At 43.5% G+C, this 25,519-nt stretch overlaps 1 protein-coding gene and 1 long non-coding RNA gene across 5 annotated transcripts in view; both read right to left on the reverse strand.

Moving 5' to 3' along the window:
* The window catches only part of MAP3K10 (mitogen-activated protein kinase kinase kinase 10), a 107,886-nt gene extending 102,384 nt beyond the window's left edge, over positions 1 to 5,502 (reverse strand). Inside the window, exons 1-3 of one of the 3 annotated variants that reach the window (XM_077482664.1) lie at positions 5,362 to 5,502; positions 4,607 to 4,691; positions 1,756 to 2,830 (exon numbers count right to left, since the gene is read on the reverse strand). In XM_077482664.1, the coding sequence (XP_077338790.1) occupies positions 1,756 to 2,497 (742 nt within the window). In that variant the 5' untranslated portion in view covers positions 2,498 to 2,830; positions 4,607 to 4,691; positions 5,362 to 5,502. Of the gene's footprint in view, positions 1 to 1,755; positions 2,831 to 2,949; positions 3,069 to 4,606; positions 4,692 to 4,788; positions 4,902 to 5,361 lie in introns of those variants that run through there. The other 2 variants (XM_077482653.1, XM_077482672.1) reach the window with 2 other exon arrangements.
* Positions 5,503 to 16,857: 11,355 nt separating this feature from the next.
* The window catches only part of LOC143983230 (uncharacterized), a 49,525-nt gene continuing 40,863 nt past the window's right edge, over positions 16,858 to 25,519 (reverse strand). For both annotated transcript variants that reach the window (XR_013274585.1, XR_013274586.1), the window contains exon 3: positions 16,858 to 17,187. This is a non-coding gene — a long non-coding RNA (uncharacterized LOC143983230). The remainder of the gene's footprint in view (positions 17,188 to 25,519) is intronic.

Raw genomic sequence — 25,519 nt, forward strand, 5'->3', positions numbered from 1 at the left:
TGTGAGTTCTGGCCTTTGCCATAAGGGCTACTAACTGTTTGTGGCCTGCCCAGGTGGAAAAAGGAAAGGAAACAGAAAAGGAAAAGAGGCTGCAATGGCCTCTCCCTCTGAAATTGCCAGTTGCTTGGCTATCATGCCTATCTATTGGCTTTAGGATTTTCGAAGTCACTGACCGAAAGCAAGTGGGCAAGGATAGTAATTTCATTCTAACAGCACTTTCTGCATGCCATTTCCTACCTTAGTGACCCAGAAGGTATTGAAGCTATTGGACCAGTACTACATCCAGGCAACTAGTGTGTTCAGAAGGAGGTTAGCAATAGCAGATATCACACTATGAACTAAATTTGCAAGGATACACATCAAGATAAGGATACTTATTTTCAAAAACGTAACAGTTATTTTTAGCAGAGTTCAGTGAGGTTTGCAAAATAACAGCCACATGGCTAAAAATAAAGATCCCTTTCCGTGTGCTAAAGTTTCTGAATTGAGCCTTATGATACTAAAGGTCGACTATGTTCCTTAAAAATGTACCAGGGTCTAACAACATTACTGAGTTTACAGCAGTACCAACAAGTGCACCAGAAGGTTTGGTCAGGTAGATATTTTACCCCGTCCTGCCCTCTTCTTTAATGCTTTGCTTTAATCCATCCTCTCTCATTCGTTTCTATTCCAAAGGAACTTTTAAATTCATTTTCAGCTATCTGGGAACCCCTGCTAAAATCTATTTATCAGGGTCAGTGGGAAGATGCTCCCCCTTACATTGTAGTCAGAACACCACCCTTACTGACAGCTAAAAAGATCATTGGGAGTAGGCCTTCCGATTTTCATGAAATAGAAGGTCAAATCAGCCACAGCTCAAGGAACCCTGGTTGAGAGTGGTTATTTTAATCCTTGCCATGTTCACGCAAATTGTTTTAAAGCAGCCCATTTACTCTGAATAGTTTGCCAACTCAGCCCCAATGCAACATAACGCATCACTACGCATAAAGCATTTACATCTGTGCGTTGTAGTGCAGGTGTGTTTGTTGTTACTGTATACGTGCATTGGGGTGAAGCACATAGGTTGTTTGTTACCGCGTGTTGCAGTAACGCACATAAAAGTGCAGTTTTTAACAAACGTTACCGCAACGCCAACCTCAACGAAATCTACAGTAGCAGTAAGCCCTGGGTCACTGTACTAGGTAAGCATAAATTACAAAATGATATACCAAGGGATAGTTGCTACATTGATGAAGTAGACCAGCCTTTCTGTACCGTCTTAGAAGAGCACCCTTGAAATAATATTCACATCTCAGGGAACGCCTGCTTAAAATTAATTCAACCGGGGTCAGTAGAAAGAAGGTCACTTGCATTGGTAGTCAATAGGAATGATTCAATTCTCACAGTGGTGGTCAGAATGCCACAGACAGCTGAATATTCACTGATGTCATCACACTGGTTCTGCCAAGTTGCATTAGACCTGAAACCATGGAGGCCCCATAAGATAGGACATCAATCAGCCACAGCTCAAGGAACCCCTACCAACCTCTGAAGGAACCCTAGGGTTTCACTGAATCCTGGTTGATAATCTCTGAAGTAGATGCTAAATGTATAACTCTGAAACATCATTTTTTTTTGTTAATGAAATGAACTTGCCCTTTAAGATCTGACCTATAGCCTGAACCATTTAAATACGAATAGTTAAACTGGGTGTCTTTGAGCACAGGGAGTAGCAGTATTCAACCTAAAGCAAAAAACAGTTTAGTGAATACTCACTGTTGCTGGACTTCAGGTCTCTATGGATGATAGGTACAATTGCTTCATCGTGGAGATACTTCATGCCTCGAGCAATCTGCACTGCCCAGTTGACCAATACATGAGCTGGGACCTTTTTTCCTGCCAGAGCCCGATGTAATGGTCCCCCTCGGGCAAACTCCATAACTAGGCATAGATGAGGGGGTGACAAGCACACTCCTTTCAAAGCTATAATGTTGGGGTGTCGTAGCATGCAAAACAGCTTGGCCTCTTGCCTGACATTTTCGGCTGTGACATTAATGTCTTCATCAGGATCATGACGTACCGCCTTAACTGCCACCTCCTCTTCTCTCCATATTCCCTTGTAGACCTTCCCGAAACCCCCTACACCAATGATCTCCTCGAGTTCCAGCTCTTCAAACTTTATTTGAAGTGGGTGTGGGAAGTCTCTTGGGGCATTTCTCAAAGTGGTATACTTAAGGTTACTGACCACATAGTTACTGGGAAATATGCCCACTTTGTCTCTAACCTTTCCTGTCCACCAACCCTCATCTCCAGAGACTGTGGAGTCCTTGGAGAGGATCTCCACCAGGTCGCCCCTTCGCAATGTCAATTCCTCTTCTGCTGTGGCCTCGTAGTCAAAAACGGCCGTCCACAAAGGGTTGGACACCCCGTAATTCTGTACCTCATGCCACATCCCATTTTCATTTGGGTCTTTAGGGTTTTGCCACAACATAGGCTCAGGTTTTGGAAGGCCATCCATGCCTGCTGCTTAAGGTAGGATACTAGTTTACTCCATGGTAATCCCAAGCATGGACAAGAACCATGTATCCATCATAAAGACATTTAAAGACGTCCAGAACCAGCTGTCCATCAAATGGTTCCCGAATATACCATGAAACGTCTCCATCGGTCATCTTACCGCCCACTGTCGAACAGAAACATTCTGCTTAGCAAATTGGTTTCGTAGTTGAGCAAGGCCAGGTCACGTTGTCCAAACTTTTCAGGTGCGTCAGCTTGGAAAGAGGACTTAAAAAAAAGTGTCTCAAACTGTCTATAAATCCTTGTGCAGAAAGCCTTGAGCTTCAAACAGAAACTGTAAGGGATTAAGAAAATCATAAGGTAAATCCTCAGTACAAACATCAGAGACAACTTCAAATAAATGATTTTTTTTTCCGGTGTGTCCACAACTCCTATCAGAGTGCTTGTGTTTACCTGTATGTTTGCTGGTGTATGGCTTCTTCAGTTGTGACATCAACCTCGTGAAAGAGTTAACGCCATGTCTTTGTTTATTTGATCTAAAGAAATACGATGCTGGTGTGTGACACTGGCCGGTCTACCTGTCACACAGCTTCAAGTTAAGGATTAAGGTTACATTTGTGAGATACCGAACATTCAGAGATCTTTGGGATGTCACAAATATTACTAGAACTACAAGTCCTCCTGATTGGTAGGTAAACAGCCCAGAACTTCTAACTAATCATCATTAACAAGATTGAATCATCTAGAGCAGTGGTCTCCAAACTGCGGCCCAGGGCCCAGGTGTGACCCCTTGCTTGCCCTTATCTGGCCCTTGGGGCACTATTACACCAACGATAGAGAACCATTCCTCCTACTGGGCACCATCATTATGTTTCCCAATAAAACCAATAAAGGGGCACTGATGGCAGCGGATTTTCTACTACCAATAGCTACGGTCCAGCCGCTCTATTAATCCGGATCAGTCAGAACATGTAAGAACTTCTAACTAATCACCATTAAAAGGCCAGATCAGCCAGAACATGGAAGAACTAACCACAATTAACAAGTCTGGATCAGCCAGTACATGGAAGAACGTCTAACTAACCACCATTAATAAGACCGGATCAGTCAGAACATTGAAGAACGTATAACTAACCACCATTAACAAGACCGGAACAGTCAGAACATTGAAGAACGTATAACTAACCACCATTAACAAAACCGGATCAGTCAGAACATTCAAGAACGTATAACTAACCACCATTAACAAAACCGGATCAGTCAGAACATTCAAGAACGTATAACTAACCACCATTAACAAGACTGGAACAGTCAGAACATTGAAGAACGTATAACTAACCACCATTAACAAGACCGGATCAGTCAGAACATTGAAGAACGTATAACTAACCACCATCAACAAGACCGGATCAGTCAGAACATTGAAGAATGTATAACTAACCACCATTAACAAGACCGGAACAGTCAGAAAATTGAAAAACTTCTAAATAATCATCATTAAAAAGCTGGATCAGCCAGAACATGGAAGAACTTCTAACCAACCATTATTAACAAGACCCGATTAGTCAGAACACAGAAGAACTTCTAGCAACCATCATTAACAAGGCCAGATCAGCCAGGACATGGAGGAACCCGTAACTAACCACCAATACCAAGGCAGGATCATCCAGTGCTGGTTCTGATATCTAACTGGACAGTTTTCTCACGACCATATCTGAAAGCTTCTATATCTAATAAAGATATCTGCTGACTGGATATTATCAGGACAGTGCTGCTTCATACATTTAATACTCAGTGATCTGCTGGCTAGATATTATTGATCTGGCTTCACAGAGATCTCCAGAGTAGATATTATTATCCAGATAGGAACTGAGATGGATATTGTATTTAATATAGAGATAGTCCCATAGTCCAGAGCCTATCTCTATCTTACGTATCCTATTATATTCAGGAGAAAATAAGATAAGTACAGGTTCCTGTAGCTAATATAGACAAATATCCAATCGCATAGCATTTTTAGAATACAATACAACTACAAATGACTTTCATCCCCGGTCTTTACTACAAATTAAAGGTAACATTAATATGCAGGTTTGTAATGAATGCTCACCTGCTAGGTCCATTCCGAGCGCCTTGCACCCAGCTTACAGAGAGATGCAGCATGGAAGGATCAGCAATAGCAGCCGGTATCTTTCCTGTGAAAACATCATTACAGTTATCATAAGGTGTGCAGTATCATGGTGTGCCCCCCTCTAGGACAAGGTGCAGATGAGAAACGTCCCCCTCCATCACCTGCAGGAATTCAGCCCCTTTCCCCAGGGTAATGGTTTCCATTCACCTTACACAGGCTGTCAGCTGTTCCAGGCAGAACAGATACACAGCCACCCCCCTCACCTCCCTGCCTCTGCCGCACTGCATTGTGGGAGTCGTAGTTTGGTCTGTGCTGCAACCAGACAATTGCACATTGTGACCAGCAGACTGTGCCGTGTGTGCTCTCTGTGGGCCCAGGAAGCTTTCAATAAAACAAGCACTGTCAATGTGACATGTCAGAGATCATTGTCATTTGTTATACAACATACAGATCTTGCATGTCCCTGTAAATGCTGTATATATATGCATATGTATATAAATATTGCAGCTTATACCAATATAATATACGTAAATATACTTTATATATTTTTTATTAAAATATTTCATTAATTTCTAAATACTATATATTATTAGATTTATATTTAATATTCTTTATATAAATATATTTCATTAATTTCAAAATACTTTATATTTTTATTATTATATTTAATATATTATACGTTATATACAGTAAATATAACTATTTCATTCATTTATACACATAGAACTTTTTACCTTTTGTGTCACTTGCCTCTCCCTTTTAGATTGTAAGCTCTTGTGAGCAGGGTCCTCTGATCCTTCTTGTATTAAACCGTATTGTAGCTGTACGGTCTCCCTTTAATTTGCAATCTGAGCACATTGTTGGCGCTATATGAATCCTGTATAATAATAATAATAAAAGAATGAATGCTTTTCAGTATAAGAGTGCCTGTGTTAAGTCTCATTCACATGGGTGGCAGGCTCTACTGCCCCTCCAAAAAGCCATCTGCGGTAGATGACTTTTTGGCACTTGCCCATCCTCTGAAAAGCGATTCGCATTGGGTCGCATTTCAGAGTGCAGCTAAGCAGCTGCTGTCAGGCATTCAGGATTGTGCTGCTTCCTGAACGCCCCCTTTTTTTGAACAGCAGTTTTCAACAGGACTAATGTGCTGCAAACATGAGCCAACAATTTGAAGTACATCCCCATTGCCTTGAATGGCGGAGTTTGTGCTCATTACACTGGCAGATGAGGGGCGAAAAAATCTTGTGTTTGAGACATGTTTTTAAAATGCTCCAACTGCTCCCCCTTTAGCTGCAAAGGCAGCAGATAGGGTGTACACATGCTGACGCTTTGCTTCATCGGTGCAGCAGAAATTATATCTCCTGCCACTTTTGGGGGGTGTAGCGCACGCCGAACATGACCTATTCAAGTGAATAGTGCCGCTCTGTAAGCACCCGCAACTGCATGCAATGTGGGGTTCAAGGGGTTAAAGCAGGAGGTGATATAATGGCTTCTCACCGCTTGTCAAATGCTCTCTGAAGATCGCTCTTCAGGGATCAAAGCACACGTACATGTGCCCTTAGACAGGTGGTGCCACCTGTCAACTCGACATACCGCATTCAATTTATCGCAGCTGGGGCACGTCAACAGCCTCCTCCAACTGTACTGTAGGCTTTAGGTGGGAGGTTGGGATGCAGTAAAACTATGGCTTAAGGGCCTGATTTTACTGCCACCCCTTCCCACAGTGCCCATGTAAAAGAGGCTTTTCAAAGGCAGTTTAGAGCGGCTACGTGCATTTAAGTGGCAATATGTCCCACCTTCTGTGCCAATAGAAATAGAGGATTTTACTTCAACTCCTTGGCGCCTTGGTGCAGAGCGGCACCATTCACTTGAATAGGTCGTGTTTGGCGTGCGCTACCCATCAAAAGTGGCAGGAAGTATAATTTCTGCTGCAGCGATGAAGCAAAGCATCAGCATGTGTACACCCCATCTGCTGCCTTTGCGGGGGCATATTTGCATGCAATAGCGCTGATAGTGCTGTACCAAGGGCGTTCCCAGCGGCTACCTGAAAGCTCTTGTTTGCGAGCTTTCTGATCATGTGACAGCCAATAACGGCGGTCACATGATCATAGGCCCCACCCCTGCCATTCTTAAGCCTTTAAAAGGGGTAAACGAATGCAATAGCTGCATTTAACATGTGGATGAAGTGCAGTACCATTTACTTTAAGGGGTGTCTTTTTTTTTTTTTTTTGCCTCTAAACACCCCTGCATGTTAGCTTATGTGTCCATGCATGCATAGGCGTTGAGGCAGAAATAAAAAATAAATATAAACAACCAAACACTGCCATTGCATCAAAGAGCAGCGGCGTTTTGCCAGAAAAAAAAAAAGTCTTGATGCCTATAAACATGCGTTAACACTAGGTACATTTCGCATTTGAGTAGCAATTTATTTCAGTGGCCAGAATAATTAATTTTGTTGGCCAGTACAATATTTAATGCCCAAACGCTTGACATGTCTAAATGCGTTACATACGTTTACAGGCGTCAAACGTTTTTTTTACCAAAACGCAGCTGCCAGGAGGAAAGGCGTCTAGGAAGGACTGCAATATGTCCTGTGTGCATGAGGCCTAATGGACACATTTGACAGGCGGTGATGCCCATCATACTCAACATGCCAAGATAACATTGCCGCAAAGCATTGCAGCCATGACAATGTAAACAGACCTGAGTGTCCACCATGCCTGCTGGTAGGTGGGCAGTTGTGGGGTAGGGAAAAAACCATGGATCAACTGTCTTTTTTTTTTTTTTTTTTACTACATATCAACCCCCCTCCCCCAGCTACCCATGTGAACATGACCTTAGGGTACGGTGCCATGTGATCCTGTGCAGGCAAATGTTTGTGATCTATGGACACCCAATAAATTTGGAACACAGTGCTGGAAACCTGCGTTTTGTACGCGTTTTCCGCTCCGCGTTCTAAACGCATTGGGTGTGCGATCTGCTACGGGGGTCAATGGATTCCTAAAGACACCCCAAATGCAGCGCAGTGGTGTGAAGAGTCCCCTTGGATTTAAGTCTAAGTTCACATCTGTGCGGCCGCGTTTGAGTTTGCGGATTGATGAGAATAGGGAAAGGTGTGGATTATCATACACAGGTGATAAAAATGCAAAATGCATCAAAAACGCAACACTTGCATTTCTGGTGTGGCTCTATTGAACTCTATTACACGCAAAACGTAATCAGCAGCTGGAAAAAAAAAGTCCCTGACCCTTTCCAAAAAACGCAGCACCGCAAAATGCACACATATGAACTACATCTATAGGAAACCATGTTAAATGGACCGTGGTGCGTTTCTGCAAAATGAAAAATGCACCAAAAAGTGCATAAGAGTTAACGTAGGGTTAAGGGAATGTGTTTTTGTAGCACAGTGAAAATGCGTAGGTGTGAAAGCAGCCTTAAACCAGCCACAGATGGTTCAAATTATGAGATTTGAACCATGTGTGGGCAGGCTGAATCTACCAAAGCTGATCGATCAACTTGGGTATAACCAGCCTGTTGGATTTTAAATGCGATTATTGCATTCATTCTATTAGTCCTGTTTACCGGTATCATAGCAACTGAAGGAAAATCCAGAATTTTGGGTTGACGCCAGAACAGGAATTGAAGGTTTATTTTTTTCAATGGGGACACTAGTTCTGGTCAGAACCAGAATTTCCTAACTTTACAGGGATTTCCTCTCACTTCCTGTTGTGGTTATGCGACAGGAAGTGAAGGGGGATTTCCCCAATAAGGACACAGGGCAAAAAAAAAAAAAAAAAAAAAGACGGGTTATAACCCTCCCTTGCTGTATCCAAAATGAAAAAAAAAAAAGTAAAAAAAAAAAAAAAAAAAAAAAAAAAAAATGCTACTTTAAAGTTATTGTAAAGGATTTTTTTTAATAAGGTTATACGTACCGGCTCTGTGCAATGGTTTTGCACAGAGCAGCCCAGATCCTCCTCTTCTGGGGGGGTCCCCCGCCCCTGCTGAGTGCCCCCCTAGCAAGCCGCTTGCTAGGTGGGCACTCGTAAGGGCACACACACAGAGCTGCTAATCCCTGCCCCTCCTCACTGGCTGTGATTGACAGCAGCAGGAGCCAATGGCTCCCACTGCTGCCTCCATGTCCAGTGAGGAGGGAGAGAACCGCTGATCTCAGACACAGCAATGGATTGAGATCGGGCGCAGGTAAGTATTTTTTACTTACCGCTGCTGCTCCTGTACGCACTAGCAGATGTTTTTTTTTACCTTAAAATGACTGTAAACCGTCAGAAAAAAAAAGGGGGGGGGGCGGATAACAAACATGTTATACTTACCTGCTGTGTGAAATGGTTTCAAACAGAGCAGCCCCAATCCTCCTCTTTTGGGGTCCCCCACCTGTGTTCCTCCCCCCATAGTAAGCTGCTTGCTAAGGGGGAGTACTCGTGCAGGCTCGCTCCCTAGCCCTGCTGCCTGTGGGAAGGTAATAATAATGGACAGATGTAAATAAAAATCAGGATTTCCTAAGGCTTAGTTCACATGTGTGGCTAGGGGGTGGTAGAACCAGGTATTTCAGCTGTGTCTTTACTCCCCCCAACCTCCTGCCGGAGCCAGAGCATGCAACCATTCATATGCCATGGCAAAAAAAAGTAGACAGCGTCTCACACCCCTGCCAAACGCAACATGGAGCTGCCCAGCAGTCGCATACAATACACGAGTATCAAATGCCCACTGAAAAGCAATCCCCCACAGATAATTTTTCAGAGGGTCAGCACTTGTTAATGAGCACTAATAGTAAAATGTCCAGGAACAAAACCCATCCTGATCACAGACACAGAGTACCTACAGTAAAGGGTTAACTGCCAAAAACTGGCTGAGCTGGACAGTCATGGAAAGAAACATCCCTATCAGCAGGACAGATAATTGCAATAGCCCAAAAAAAAGTCTAATTAGAGATGCAATTAGCCCTGCCCTCCTCTAAAATGTGGATTAGTAGTCAGCCTACTCTCCTCCTATGTGATCTCATGTAACCCTGGATATCCCCAACATCAACCTGCTTCCCTAATGAACAACCTTTGCTCAGGAACAGGCAGTGAGCTGGGTCCTCCCCTGGCAGAGCAGAGCCTTCTGGGAGGTGTAGTCTTGGCTGGGATTGCTGAGTGCAGGGGGTGGTGATGGGCAGGCTGGGAATGGAGCAGCTCCATCCTGTGTCAATGCATAGCAGGTGAATGCAAACAATGGAGGAGGCTGGATGGGCTGTGCGCAGTGCTCTGTGAACAGGTGGATGAGCACAGGCTGCTGGAGGAGCGACATCTAGTGACAGAAGTGATAACTGCATCCAGTCCAACATCATCATTATCATCATATTTGATTTCTTTATTCATTACTTGTACTTATATAGAACCAATCCATTTACGCAGCGCTTTACACTTATGTATTGAACATTCACCTCAGTCCCTGTCTGAAAAGCAGCTTAAAATCTAAGGTATATTATAATTATTTAAATATTGTTATTATGACTATTGTTGTTATTTTTAAATTAATAACAGTATTGTATTTTTTTTTTTTTTTTTAATGGAGAGAGGTCACATAATTGTAGAGATGACCGAATAAATGCAGAGTAGGGTTGCCCCCTGTCTGGGATTCACCTGGACAGTTCGGGTTTTGAATCATATGTCCGGGTTTCAGTCTGCCTGAAACCCGGACACAATATTCGGACAGGAATGTGGCTCAGAAGAGGGCCTGATAGAAAAGTGAGGTGGCATTATGCATGCCACATTACCATTCTCTTTGGAACACCCAAAGGTGTCTTAGGTCTGCTACAATCCTATAGTGTATGTTAAAAAAAATTATAATAATAATTTTGCAGTGCACTGCTAAAGTGTTCGGGTTTGGCTTGAAGAAAAAGTGGCAACCCTAATGCAGAGCTTGCTTTTGGGCCCATTCACACTGTTGCATTGCAATGCATGTGTTGCAACACTCAAAAACAAAAACAAATTCCCTACAATAAAAAAAAAAATAGAACCTGTTACTATCTCCTGGCGGCAATGCAGTGCATTTTGAAAAACATGCCATCCATTTTTTCTGTGTTTTAACCTCTTCATGATCGCCCCATGCAGATATAATGCGGCAGGGTGGCTACTCTGCGCCAGCAGTGGCGGCTGGTGCTCCATATCTTTTTTGGGGGGGGGCAGCGAATCCCCCTCCCACCGCTAGGTTGCGGGTGGCTTCCCGGCTTTGAATCCTGCTCAATTTGGTCTTAAGACCCACTTCCTGTCCTGACTGGCTGGGAGGAGAAGCAGGAAGATAATAGCGAATGTTGATTCGCTAATGTCACAAGTGGGTGGGCTCGGGGCACAGTGCATATTTTTTAGCATTGATCACTGGTCCCCAAAAAGTGTCAAAAGTGTCAGTTAGATGTCCGACTTGTCCACTGCAATATTGCGGTCCCACTATAAGTGGCTGATTGCCGCCATTGCTAGTGAAAAAAACAAATGAAAGAAGAAAAAAATCCCACAGTTTGTAGATGCTATAACTTTTGCGCAAATCAATAAATATACGTTTATTGGGATTTTTTTTTACCAAAAATATGTAGCAGAACACATATTGGCTTAAACTGATGAAGAAATTCGATTTTTTACATTTTTTATTGGGTATGTTTTATAGCAGAAAGTAAAAAATATATTTTTTTCTCAAAATTGTCGGTCTTTTTTTGTTTATAGCACGATAAATAAGAATAATTTGATCAGATGTGATCAAATACCACCAAAAGAAAGCTCTATTTGTGGGAGAAAAAGGAGAAACATTTTGTTTGGGTACAGCGTCGCACGTCCGCGCAATTGTCAGTTAAAATAACACAGTGTCTTATCGCAAAACTTTCCAGAGCTGAAGTGGTTAATGCATTGGGAGACCCATAAAAGTTAATAGCAGCAGATTAAAATGCTTGGCAAAGTTGGCAACACATATTAGGCTAGGTTCATGCTATTGCGTATTGTGAAGCTCACAATTGTGTGGTCAAAGCAGCTCATTCAGTTTCCCACAGGGAAAAAGTTCCTGACCCTTTAAAAAAAAAAAAAAAAAAAAGCGGCCACATAAAACTATATAGTGTTTTGGCACCATGCGGTTTTGCATTCCCAAAACCGTGCCACAGTTCCTGATGCATGAGTGTGCCATTAACAATTAATGGCACTCCTGCAGTCTGCTATTGAATGCACACTGCATTCCCAGTACAATTGGACGGTTCCAGAAATGATGGAGGCTTGAAAACCTGGCACCCAGAAGTAGTCAATGAGAAGATGACAGCGGCCAGCATGGGGTTAACCGTCACATTGCTGGAATGAGGAGGTGAGTATTTTTGAGAATTTTGGTTCTGCTTTAACATGTCTTGATCAATGGTGGTTAAATTTATGCACGCCATATTTTAGGGAAAAAAAATGCATTGAAAATGCACATTAATGCACAAAGAAAACACACATTGGAGGTTATTTACTAAAGGAAAATCCACTTTGCACTGCAAGTGCACTTGGAAGTAAAGTCGCGGTAGATCCGAGGGGAACATGCAAGGAAAATTAAAAACAGCATTTTAGCTTGCACATGATTGGATGCTAAAATTAGCAGAGCTTCCCCTCATTTTAAATCTACCCCTTAGATTTAGAGCGACTGCACTTCCAAATGCACTTTCAGTGCAAAGTGGATTTTCCTTTCGTAAATAACCCCCATTGATGCATAACAATGCAAATGCCTACAGTTACCCTGTTTCCCCAAAAATAAGACCTAGCGTGATTGTCGGTGATGGCTTCAATATAAGCCCTACCCCCCAAATAAGCCCTAGTTAAAGTCCTTGTAGGTCTTATTTTCAGGGTAGGGCTTATTTTTGGGGAAACGGGGTAGGGCTTATTTGGGGGGTAGGGCTTATATTGCAGCCAACACCGACATCACGCTAGGTCTTATTTTTGGGGAAACAGGGTAGAAAAAAAAGTGCACCTCTACACATGCACTAAGATCTCAAAACCAGTCCCACTATAAGTTGCTGATCACCGCCATTACTAGTATAAAAAAAATAAAAATCCAGTATATATACCATCGATTGTTATTGACATTTTAACTTTCACACAAACCATTCAATGTACAGTTTTTAGAATTTTTTTTACATGTAGCAGAATTCATTTTGGCCTAAATTTATGAAGAAGCTGTTTGTTTGTTTTTTTGTTATTGGATGTGTTTTATAGCAGAAAGTAAAAAATGTTGTTTGTTTGTTTTTTCAAAATTGTTGGTCTATAAAAATAAAAAAAACCCAGGTGATCAAATACCACCATTTGTTTAAAAAAAATTAAATAAATGTTATTTGGGTACAGCTTTGTATGACCGCGCAATTACCATTAGCAAAAAATGGCCTGGTCATGGAGGGTGGTTCAACCTTCTGGAGCTCAAGTGGTCAAATCTACCAAAACTATGTAACACGAGGACCTACCCAAACTATCCAATCAATCTGTATACAGTCAGGCAGGACCTTGCATTACATACTTGATGATAAATCTAAAGAGGATTGTACAATCAGATTGTAAGGTGTGTGAGGAGCTTTGGTATGAGATCAGCTTTTACACCATAGAGCAGGGGTCTCTAAACTTTCTGCATAAAGGGCCAGTTTACTGTCCTTTAGAGTTTGAGGAGGACTGTGGTCAGTGTGCGTATAAAATGTCCTCTGTCAATGGTAGTAAATAATGCCCCATCATTGGTATTACTGGAAGAATAGTGCCCCATTGATGGTATCAGGGGAAGGAATAGTGCCCCATCATAGGTGTCAGTGGGAGGAATAGAGTCCCATCATTGTTGGGCTCAGTGGTAGGAATAGTGCCCCACTGTTGGGCTCAGTGGGAAGAATAGTGCCCCATTGTTAGTTATAGGAATAGTGCCCCATTGTTAGGCTCAGAGGTAGAAATAGTGCCCCATTGTTGGGCTCAGTGGTAGGAATAGTGCCCCATTGTTGGGCTCAGTGATAGGAATAGTGCCCCATTGTTGGGCTCAATGGTAGGAATAGTGCCCTATTGTTGGGCTCAATGGTAGGAATAGTACCCTATTGTTGGGCTCAATGGTAGGAATAGTGCCCCATTGTTGGGCTCAGTGATAGGAATAGTGCCCCCTTGTTGGGCTCAGTGGTAGCAATAGTGCCCCATTGTTGGGCTCGGTGGTAGCAATAGTGCCCCATTGTTGGGCTCGGTGGTAGCAATAGTGCCCCACTGTTGGGCTCAGTGGGAAGAATAGTGCCCCGTTGTTGGGCTCTGTGGTAGGAATAGTGCCCCATTGTTGGGCTCAGTGATAGGAATAGTGCCCCATTGTTGGGCTCGGTGGTAGGAATAGTGCCCCATTGTTGGGCTCAGTGATAGGAATGGGCTCAGTGGTAGGAAAAGTGCCCTACTGTTGGTATCAGTAATAAAAATAATGCCCCTTTGTTGGTGTAGAAGGAATAGTGCCTTGTATCAGTGGAAGGAATAGTGCTCCATTTTTGAGCTCAGTGGGAAGAATAGTGCCCCATCATTTGTTTCAGTGGGTGGAATTGAGTCCCATCATTGGTATCAGTGGAAAGAATAGTGCCTCATTGTTGGGCTGAGTGGTAGGAATAGTGCCCTATTGTTGGTATCAGCGACAAGAATTATGCCCATCATTGGTGTAGAAGGAATAGTGACTTGTATCAGTGGGAGGAATAGTGTCCCAAGGGCCTGATAAAGGCAAGCAAAGGGCTACATCTGGCCCCTGGCCCACAGTTTGAAGACCACTGCCATAGAGGAACCATATGACAAAATGCATCAAACTCCATCATGTGCCTTCTCCTTCTTGTCCTCATCCTTACTTGTCCTGTGTTCTATGAATCCCTACACTGCACCATGCTTGTCATTCTTGTTCCCCCTAAAGCTGGCCATAAACCATACAATTCGATTGTACAATCTCCTTTAGATCTACCTTCAGCTGTGCAGTGCAAAGGCCTTCCTGATTGGATACAAATATCGTTTTGGTAAATCTTCAGGCGGTTATGCATAAACTGTACAATAAGATTGTATAGCAGTGGCGGCCGCTCATAAGAGGTGCTGCCTTCCTAAGCCATGTGCCCCGCCCCTAATCTCTTTGCAGGGCACCAGACGCATGGATTTCAATGTTTTTATTTTATTTTGAAGCACGATTAGAGCCTGAGGCTCTAACTGGCTTCAGAAAGGGTAGACTAGGGAAGCAGAGCACTGTGCCTTGAGCCCACCCACCTGTGTGACAACAGCTAATTTATATTCGCTAATGTCTTCCTGCTACTCCTCCCAGCCAATCAGGAAGCGGGTACCAAGGCCCAATTGGCCGGGAGTCCTGAGACCCGATTAGCTGGGAGTCCTAAGATCTGCTTGGCTGGGAGGAGAAGTAGAGAGGAAGCCGTCAAAGCCATGACCTGGATGGGGTAAGTGCGGGGCTGGCAGGTGAGCGAGTGGGTGATTGAGCAATGTGGGGGGGCCAGGTTTGTTTGCCGCCCCCTCCACCCAAAAAATTCACCACCAGCCGCCACTGTTGTATAGTGTGTGTCCAATTTAAAAGAGATTGTACAATCAGATTGTATGGTGTATATTCAGCATAAAGGAAAATGTACAGAGATTGTATGATGGGATTGTATACTGTTCGGCCAGCTACACAGCACACATCCTCTTCCCCTTCCATCCTTACAAGGTGAACAGTCTCCTCTACATCCCCCTCCTCCACCTTCATTGCTGCTCTCATCTACCTCCTGTAATGACCTCCTGTGGCCCCCATAGCATTTACTCAGGGGCGAACTGACCATTGTGGCACTCGGGCACTGCCCGAGGGCCCCATCAGGGTTGCCAGGCTCAATAAAACCAGGGACAGTATGTGTCTGTATACTGTGTGGTCCCATAAACTCCTATTGCCCAGGGCCCCATAATCTCCTATTGCCCGGGGGCCCCATGAGTTGTCAGTCCGCCCCTGCTTTACTAATAATAATCTGGTGTACTTTGCAGTAGCAATCTGGTAATGTCACTTTGCATGCTTCCAACTGTAATCCGTCCCACACCATCAGGGCCTTACCAGTTGGCAAGTTCACTCATGACCATTGTAACTTCTCCACAGAAGATGCTTTCCACAGGGAATGGGACATAGGGGTTGATTGATTTATTTACTAAAGTCAAATAGGCTGTGCACTTTGCAAAGTGCAGTTGCTTCCAAGCTTAGTAAATGAGGGTAAGCTCTGCTGACTTCCATCATCAGGGATCAGCAAGGTGTCTGTACACAGACACTGGTGTCCGTGGGCGCTCCTTCCAGGGTCCGTGGCCACCCGATCCACCCGTTTTGCATTGGGCTGCGGGGAGTTGGTCAGAGAAGTAGGACGGATGAATATGCGGTCTGACAGTCACAGCAGCTCCCCCGCCCCGGCCTGCTGCTTGGTAGGCTGCTGGCGTCTTATCAACCAATCAGGTGCTTGCCCCACCCCCAGGCCCTGACCTTTAGATGAGGAGAGCGGAACTTCCTTCTCTAAACCTGCCAGTGCCCACTCTGTGCCCTGGACCCCAGCTTCCTCGTCATGAGTCGTGTATGTGTCATATTCCTATAACTCCACTAGAAGAATCGGATCATAATGTAAGGGGGATCTATGGGGAACCCTGCTCTAATTGGAGATCTATGGGGACTCTAGCTTGCTCTAAAGGGGGGGTCTATGGGGACCCTGCTCTAAAGGGGGATCTATGGGGACTCTAGCCTGCTCTAAAGGGGGATCTACGGGGACCCTGCTCTAAAGGGGGATCTATGGGGACCCTGGCCTGCATATGATTGGGTATTCTTTGCAAAGTGTAGCTTTACCTCATTTACTAAGCTCTGGAGCAACTGCACATGCAAAGTGCACAGTCTACTTGCCTTTAGTAAATCAACCCCATTGTGTCTCTTCTGCAATAAAGGATCTTACTTGTCTGTTTGTAATGTTTTTGACAATGTACATTGAGCTGAGCATGTGCAGCTCATTGTACAATCCCAGTATCTGCTGAGTACCTGGGATGTATCAACCCAACACGGCCAATCTAAATGGCCAAAGATCCGAAACCCAGGAGAGGATTGGGCAAGATGTCAGGAGCTTGTGGATGCCACAGTGCTGTAGGTAAGGTGAATATAGTTCCACTTGAAGGTCAGTTTTAAATAAAATAAAAATTCTTTTTACATAGGTATCAGAAACCATGAACCAAGTTCCAAGACCAAGACAGAAGTACAATTAAATCACACTTGTTTATTAATAAAAAGGTAAATAGAGTGTAAGTAGTCAAAGCATAGCCAGAGTCCAGTAACCGGATCGAGTAGTCAGCCAGGTCAGACTTCAATAACCAGATCAGGTAATCAGCCAGGCCAGAAGTCAGGGATCCAAGTGGAGGACCAGCAAGCAGGATAAGGAGCCAGAAGGGATGCCAGCAAGCCAGTCTTTAAACAGGAACGCAGGAGATGGTTTCTTGTGATGTGACCAAGGCGAAGGCAGAGATGAAGTGAGCTGGACAGCCTTAAGTAGGCAGGTCAGACGAGCAGGATCAGGAACAGCTGGGTAACTGTGGAGATAGATGAGAGCTGGCAATTAGCCGACAGCCGAGTAGCCAGCCCAGAGAAGGAAGGGCCAAGCCAAGCCCTGACAATAGGCCAGAGGCCTTCAAAATTTCCAGTTTGAAGGCCACATTGTATATTTTACAAAAATTCGCCTGCTGAAAAAAAAAACAGTTTTTATAAATGAATGAATGAGTCCCCATCCAAGTCCCCCTTACATCAGAGTCCCTTCATACATCCTTGTTCCCACTTACATTAGAGTCCCTTTTCTATCACAGTCTCCCTTTACATCAGGGTATCCATCAGAGTTTTCCTAACACCAGAGTCCCTTTATACATCAGTGTCCCCTCTTTCATCCGAGTCCCCCTTACAACTGTTAGGCTTACAGCTTGGCTGTAGCAGCAGGGCAGGAGTCGGGAGGTAGAACAAGTCTGGACAGGGATGATCACAGAGCAACTGAGAGGGAGACCTGTGCTGGAGATTGCGCAGTGGAGGGGAAATTTGGGGTTAGGGTAGAAGTAGAGACCATTGGCAACCTTTGCTAACCTGAATTCTCAAACTGAACTTATTAAGGATACACCACTCACCCTAGCTGCTGGCCAGATTAAATCTTGTAGTGGGCTAGATGGCATTCACTTACGTCCAAGTCCATCCAGGTATGAATATATATATATATATATATATATATATATATATATATATATATACACACACACACACACACACACATACATACATACACACACTATATTAACAAAAGTATTGTGACGCCTGCCTTTACATGCACGTGAACTTTAATGGCATCCGTAGGGTCCGTAGGGTTCAATATTGAGTTGGCTCACTCTTTGCAGCTATAACAGCTTCAACTCTTCTGATGTAGCACCCTGGTGTTTAGGCAGGGTTTCTAACAAATTAAATGTAGCACCCTGGTGTTTAGGCAGGGTTGCTCCTAAATTTACCTGCCAGGTATAGCTGCCTTGGTTAATTGTTGAGGATCAATTGATTTCACTCTAAAGCCTCATACAACCGGTTTGATTGTTGGAAGGGGATTGTCTGTTGACAGACTATTTTCCTAAATTCTTACCGTTAGTACGCTCCCTTTGACAATTGTTGTCCAATTTTTGGCCAACAAATGTTGGATGGCAGACTAGTAAACTTTTGGCAGATAACGGCTCCACGATTGATTTTCGTAAGGTCAGTACACAAATCTGTCACACAAAAGTCAAAAATATAAACACATGCTCGGAATAAATGCTCACCAAACATGAAATTAGCAGAAGGGGCACAAAGGGTGGCGCTCAAGAGCTGAAATTCCTCGTAGTACGTCACAAAATTCATGTTTGTGCACGACAATTGTGTAATGTTAGTATGCAAGACAAAATCCTGGCACACGACCTTTTGACAAAAATCAGGCGCTTGGTTGGCCAACAATCGTACCGTGTGTACGAGGCTTAAGTCTGTAATTGCTGCACTTCTCTCTTTTTCCGCTAGGTGGCCCGGTACTTGGTGGCATTAGATATGAGAAAGGCAATGCAAGGTCAGGTTATGGGTATATGGGGTGTCCCAGCCAATGGGCAGGGGTTTTCTTAAATGATTTGTAACTATACCGTCTGCCCTCATGTAAAGCCTTGCGAAAACTGTTGGCACTATATAAATCCTGTATAATAATATAATAAAATATTTCATGTTCAGCCCCTTTAAGATACTCTTTGACATTAAGTGTATCTAAAGAATAGTAAGGCTACTGTAACCTATTTTACACATATGACTAAACAACATAAATAAATTCCACAGAGGCTTATTTTTCCAACAGCTTATCTAGCCAAGGAAAGGGCAACAGTAAACTTCTTAATCCTCTGCCACGTTGCAAAGTATTTTTGTCATGCTCAGGTCTACGTTAAAGGGAACTAGTTTCGGTCAGACAGGAACCTTACTCTGTTGCTATTGGTAGGAGCAGGTTCCTCCACATTCCGCCAGGCTTCAGGTCACTATAGCTACACCCAAGCACTTCTACGTATGATTAACTCTTGTGTGACCAGACGGTATAGTTACTAAACTCAGCCTACCTGTTCAGCAGCGGCATCAGATCCTCAGCGTTCTCCTATGGAGTGCTCTTTAATTAAGTTATTACAGTCAGAAGGGAGGCACAGCACACATTTTTGCTGAAAACTTTATCATTGTTAACCAATTGCTTACTGGGCACTTATACCCCCTTCCTGCCCAGCCCAATTTGTTTCACCTGTCACAATTTGAATGAAAATTGCGGTCATGCAACACTGTACTCAAACTACAATTTTATTTATATTTTCACACAAATAGATTCTAATTAATACATTTTCACTGGGTTTTTTTTTTTGCTAAAGAAACAAAAAAAGACCAAAAACTCTGAAAAAAAAACAAAACATTTTTCATAGTTTGTTATAAAATTTTGCAAACTAGTAATTTTTCTCCTTCACTGATGGACATTGATAGGCACTGATGAGGCAGCACTTATGGGCATTTATGAGGCTGTACTGATAGGTGGCACTGATATGCGGCACTGAAGGGCACTGAGAGATGGCCCTGATAGGCAGCACTGATGGGCACTGATAGGCGGCACTGGAAGGTGACACCGATGAGGAGTCACTAATGGGCACTGACAGGTGACACTGATGGGCACTGATTAGAAGCACTGTTGGTCCCTTATAGGTGGCACTGGTGGGAACTGATAGGGGGCACCGATTTGCGCTAATGGTTGCTGAAGGGACCGATGTCCCTGTAACAGAAGACGGTTACCGACTTTTGACTTCTCTCCTCGCGCTGATCGTGAGGAGAAAAAAAGCTGATAACCGGCTTCCGTTTTCTTTCGTGATCAGCTGTCATTGGCTGGCAGCTGCTCATGTAGTAAGGAGCCGCGATGTGATTGGCCCTTTACCCTGCTCTGTGATCAGCTGAGTCCAAACTTGACGATCAGAGAGCGTGCTGCCCACGCGACGCAGGGGGCGCGTGAGCAGCACGATCACATGACTATGGTAAGACAGCTGCAAACTGCCTATACCTAAAATACCATGATATTGGAAAGAACACACTGCTGGCAAGAGCGGGGAGGGTGCTGCTCACCCCTATAAATCGAAAAAATAAAACAAATTCCCCCACCAACAGGGTTTTTGTATAAAATTAGTATAAAATTTTATACAGTATATTTATAGTTAGGTCTGCTTAGTGTATGCCCATTGATGTCATTGTATTTCTTGTATATGAGAGCCTGGCTCTATTTTTTGTTTTAAATACCTAGGTGAAGCTCATATTTTTACCATACAATAAAATAATCTTTTTATATTATGCTACGCTCATTGTTTATTGCTGCCAAAAAACCCCGTTGGTGGGGGAATTTGTTTTATTTTATTTTACCTAAAATACCATAACCTTACTTAACCTATCAATAACCAGATGACACCCATTTTGGAGTAAATGGGCCGCACCAACCATTTTATTAACATTTAACCATAACATTTATTTGCCAACAATCCTTTCACAGATACGTTGTAACCATGTTGAGGATCACTGAAGGCACTGACCAAATTTTCTTCGTATCAGTGTGGCCACACAAGGTCCCCAGTCCCTGCACACCGACCTTCCCATGCTGATACCCATCTCCCAATGCCAGTTAAATCTCTGTTAACTGGTATCAACCGAGGATCCCATACCATGATGGTTCCCCACTTATGCCATATTGGTCTTAGCCCCCGTACTGGTCGGACATTCCGATCACCAAATCCGTCGGATAAGTTCAGACGGATTTAGTCTGGAACTGGTGTTGCCTACACACGGTTGGACAAAGTTGTCAGAATTTCCACTCGTCAAGAACGTGGTGACGTAAACCACATACAACGGGACTAGAAAAGGGAAGTTCACCCTTTGGGCTCCTTCTGCTGATCTCGTGTTTATCGCGTGTTAGTAGAAGTTTAGTTAGAGACAATTCACACTTTTCAGATTTGTGCTTCAGATTGTTACTGCTCTACAGTTTGTGCGTATCTGCTTATCAGTGCGTGTAGTCAGTTCGCATTTGTTGGTCATTGCGGACTATATCTTGGTATAGTACGCTTTGATTTTCAGTGCTTATTGTGCTCTCGTTTATGGTTTTCAGATCGGTCTTTCAGGCCTTGCTGTTTATCGGTGCTTTCTGTTAGTCCGTTCTGACCAGCTGACCGTTCTGAAGCCATGTTTCATGTACGTATTCATCGTAGAGTTCGTGCTGTGCAGGGGCTTGGTGTTGGGCTTTTAGCTTTGACACAAGCCCAGTCCATAAACAGGGCGAGGAATTCATGGAGCAAGAATTGGATGCTCCAGCATGACCAATTCTTGCACATGCCTTTGCTTCATGAGATCCGGGGAGAATAATCCTGATGATTTCAGGAATTATCTCCAGATGACAGACCCCGTTTTTCACTGTCTGTTAGCTTTGCTGTCCCCTTATATCAGCAGGCAGGATACCTGCATACAGCAAGCCATCACTTCCAGAGCAGAGGCTAGTTGCCACCTTGCGGTACTTGGAGACAGGGAGAAGCCTTCAGGACCTCAAGTTCTCCACAGGCATCTCCCCCCAGGCTCTGGGGATCATTATTCCAGAGACCTGTTCTGCCATCATACAGGTCCTACAGAAGGACTATATTAAAAGGTAAGATTTTTCCTTTAACATCACATTCTATGTATTTAATGTTTGCAATGTTTTCATTGTTCCCTAATTACCATGATTGTAATATGCTGTAATTGATATGCTGTGCCCCTTTGTCCTCATGCATGCTGGAAGCTTTTAAAGTTCCTTTTTTGTCCTTCATGCATATTTGCCTTCACTAACCTCCCCAGCATGCTCTTCTGGGCCCATATACCTCTAGCCTAGTCACTTAGCAATGTATTTTGTCAGCTCCATAGTATTGCTTTCCCCTAAACACCCCCTAAAATGTGTACAAATGTTATGTGTGTGCTTAAATTCATGTAGAGTGCCAGAGGGTTTTTTTTTTTTGGTTGTCCAAACTCATTAGGAACCTCTCTCCCCCAGGAGGGTTACCTGTCCAAAACACCCCCCCTAATTTTTTGCAATGGGCCATCAGAGGGGGGGGGGAATGGGGGGGGGGTGAAGAATGTTATAAGGGGACCTTATACTTTTGGTTTTAAATACTTTTTGAAATGTATTATTATTATTATTATTATTATTATTACAAGGGGTATAATAGTATTGTGATGTTGGCGGTGGTGTCAGCGACATGACGAAAAATGGCCAGATGCCGGATGGTGGAGTGATTGCGCAGACTTCTACTGGCATCTGAGAGTTCTACTGGCATCTCCAGAGTGGCAGTCTGGGCTTGCCACCTCCAGAGGAGAATGCGGAAGGACTCCCCTTCGTCTTCTTCGCGGATGAGGCGTTTGCGGTCGGAAACCATCTGATGCAGCCATTCCTGATGAGGACCCTCACCCCGGACCAGAGGGTCTTTAATTTCCGGCTGGTCAGTGCCAGAAGAGTAGTGGAGAACACTTTTGGGATAATGGCCAGCTCCTCTTTAAGGTCTCCTAGCTTTTTTTTTTTTTGGTTATTTTTTGGGCCTTTTTCTTCAACAGTGTAAACCCAATTTCTGTGAGAGATGAGGTGAAAGTCTCTTCTTCAGATAAAAATATTATTATGTTGTGGGTCTGCTACACACACACACACCTTGTTTTTGTTGTTAATGTATATAGTGCATTACTGACAAAAATATTGCTCATTTTCAGCACCATGACAGAAATGTCTGGAGTCATGAAAATGGCGTGATTGAGGCAAATTAAAAAGCACTGTGGGTGTTATTTACGAAAGGCAAATCCACTATGGACTACAAGTGCACTGCTAAAGTGCACCTGAAACTGCACTTGGAGTGCAAAGTGGATATGCCTTTAGTAAATAACAACCATTGTCACAGAAAACAACAACTTTACTACAAATACTGCTTTTGTGCATTGAAAAAGGAAGCCACACATTGTTCATAATTAAACTTTTTACTCAAAGCACATTCACATATGCGTTTAGAAAAGGTTTTTACAACAAACCAACATATTTGGTGTATATAACATTATTTTTGGTAACATAACATAATATAATTTGGCATTTTTGTGTAAACAGGCATGTATCAAAGCATAATATACAGAACACAGGAACTTACAAAGTTCAACTTTGAAAAGTGAAGACAATATCAGACACGCGTATGTCCAAACTGTGTGGATATTGCCTTCATCACATGGGGTGTCACCGCTGTAAAAACCAAATTTGGAAGATGCACACAAATTGTGAATCAAAAAGTGGCCATTTTCCACCTGATCCCATGCCTAATGTCAACATGTGCTATCTCCCATCATGGGGGATCAATGTACTTGTTTTGGGGGTGCAACCCCTTCCTCTCAGCCACTTTAGTAGCAAGGAAGGGGTTGCACCCACAAAACACGTACATTGATCCCCCATGATGGGAGATAGCACATGTTGACACATTGTGTGCATCTTCCAAATTTGGATTTTCTAATTTTTTAAAAATGAAAATGGATGCTAGCTAGTTTTGAGTTTCATTTTCTCCCTAAAACATCAATGATGTTGTTGATTTTTTGTTGAACATCATTGATGTTTTTCTTGATATTATCTAAATCGCGATTGCACCCCATTATCTCTCCAATGCCCGATCTGGGCACTTTCACTGCTAAATTGCGATTCTTCTTCCACAATATCCACATCACCTAAAAATAAACCAAAAAAACACTGTGTATTATATATATGCAGGCATACATTGATTAGCTTACCTGAAGCTGTGGTCTCAGATACTCACCTGTTGTGGTGCCAATTTCGCCTATTTCTACACTCTCTCCTTCCTCCTCCTCTGCTTCTGGTGTTGGTATTTCCCCTTCTTTGGGAGGTGGGGGGTCCCTGGTATCCTCAGATGTCCCGAGTCTTCTCTCCCCTATGAGAATGTAAAAAAGGAATACTTAGCACACAGATATTTAAGGGCAGAAATAAGAATATGAAACATTGCTTGGAAGTGTCCTACAATCGTGTTTTTTGCCAGAGTTCAAAGCTGAAAACATTATTTTTGACACTTTCTAAAGCCGGAATACTTACCTGTTTTGTGAACAAATGTAGTCAAGTGCAACTTGCCAAAACATCGTCTTTGGAGTGGGCTAACGAACGATGTTTATTACAAACGATTGAAACCATGAACATGAAAGTGGCCATTTTAAACTGTACAACATTAAATCAAAGCACATGGAGCAGTATGCAAGCAATAATCTTAATATGAACACACAACTACTTACTTTTTTGAAGAACTCGCTTGATCCTTCTGTACTGATCGTGCTCCCTCAGTTTCAGGTCTGATCAGCGTTTCCTCAGTTGATCCATGGATTGTCGTACCCCAAAATTCTTCTGGAGACTCTTCACAACTTTAGTCATGATCTTGGCCTGAACTTTGGGTATGGTCCATACTTCCCATCATAGTCATTCCTCTTCAATATGTCCACTTTCTCCAACATCTTTCCAAAAGACATATTTGAGGTCTTAAATCTTCTCCTCCGGGATCGGGACGTTTCTGGCTCCGGGCTTTCCTCGTCCTCCTCCTCCTTGTTACTGGTATACTTTGTGCGCACCTGCTGTGTCTCCGCCATTTGCTCTCCCCACTGTGCCGAAAGAGAAGGGGCGGGGAATAGACTAGAAAGAACATCAGGGGCGGGCGGAGTTTCACTGTATATAAACTGCAACATGCGTGTGTCGTACGTACGATCTGTGAGCAGAGGGAGGAACTGACGCGCCGATCATTCGAAATTTTAACTTGGTACATCACTAGCCTATACTGCTTCTAGATTGAGGCAAGATTAGGAGAGTTTAGCCTGACATTAGGGTTTGTCTTGTGTTGTGTCTTGCAGATAATATGGATGGGTTTAACGACCACAGCTTTCTCCCCCTGTTCATTGACAAGTACAAGGAGCTGCGCTGTCTGTGGCAGGCTAAACATCCCCATTACAGCAACAAATTAAAGAGGCAGGCAGCGATGGAGAAACGGCTGAAGCTGGTGAAGCCAGTGGTCCCCAGGGCAGACATCACCTATTTAAAAACGGAAATTGGTGGCCTGAGGAGTACAAATCTGAGGGAGCGCAAGAAGGTGCAGGAGATGAAGTTTATGTCCCCAGGCTGTGGTACTATGAGAGGATGCATTTTTCAGAGTGAGGTCAGGGAATCACTCTCCACTCTTCATTACACGCTTCCTTCTTCCTTCCTTCCTTCCTTCTACGCTTCATTCCACCCCTGCTGAGGCTTCCAACGCCCAACCTGGGCCTTCCAATCAGGAAGGTGTG

This window comes from Lithobates pipiens, unplaced genomic scaffold, assembly GCF_037356315.1.
Source record: "Lithobates pipiens isolate NorthernLeopardFrog02 unplaced genomic scaffold, aLitPip1_a1.2 Scaffold_1, whole genome shotgun sequence".
NCBI lineage: Eukaryota > Metazoa > Chordata > Amphibia > Anura > Ranidae > Lithobates > Lithobates pipiens.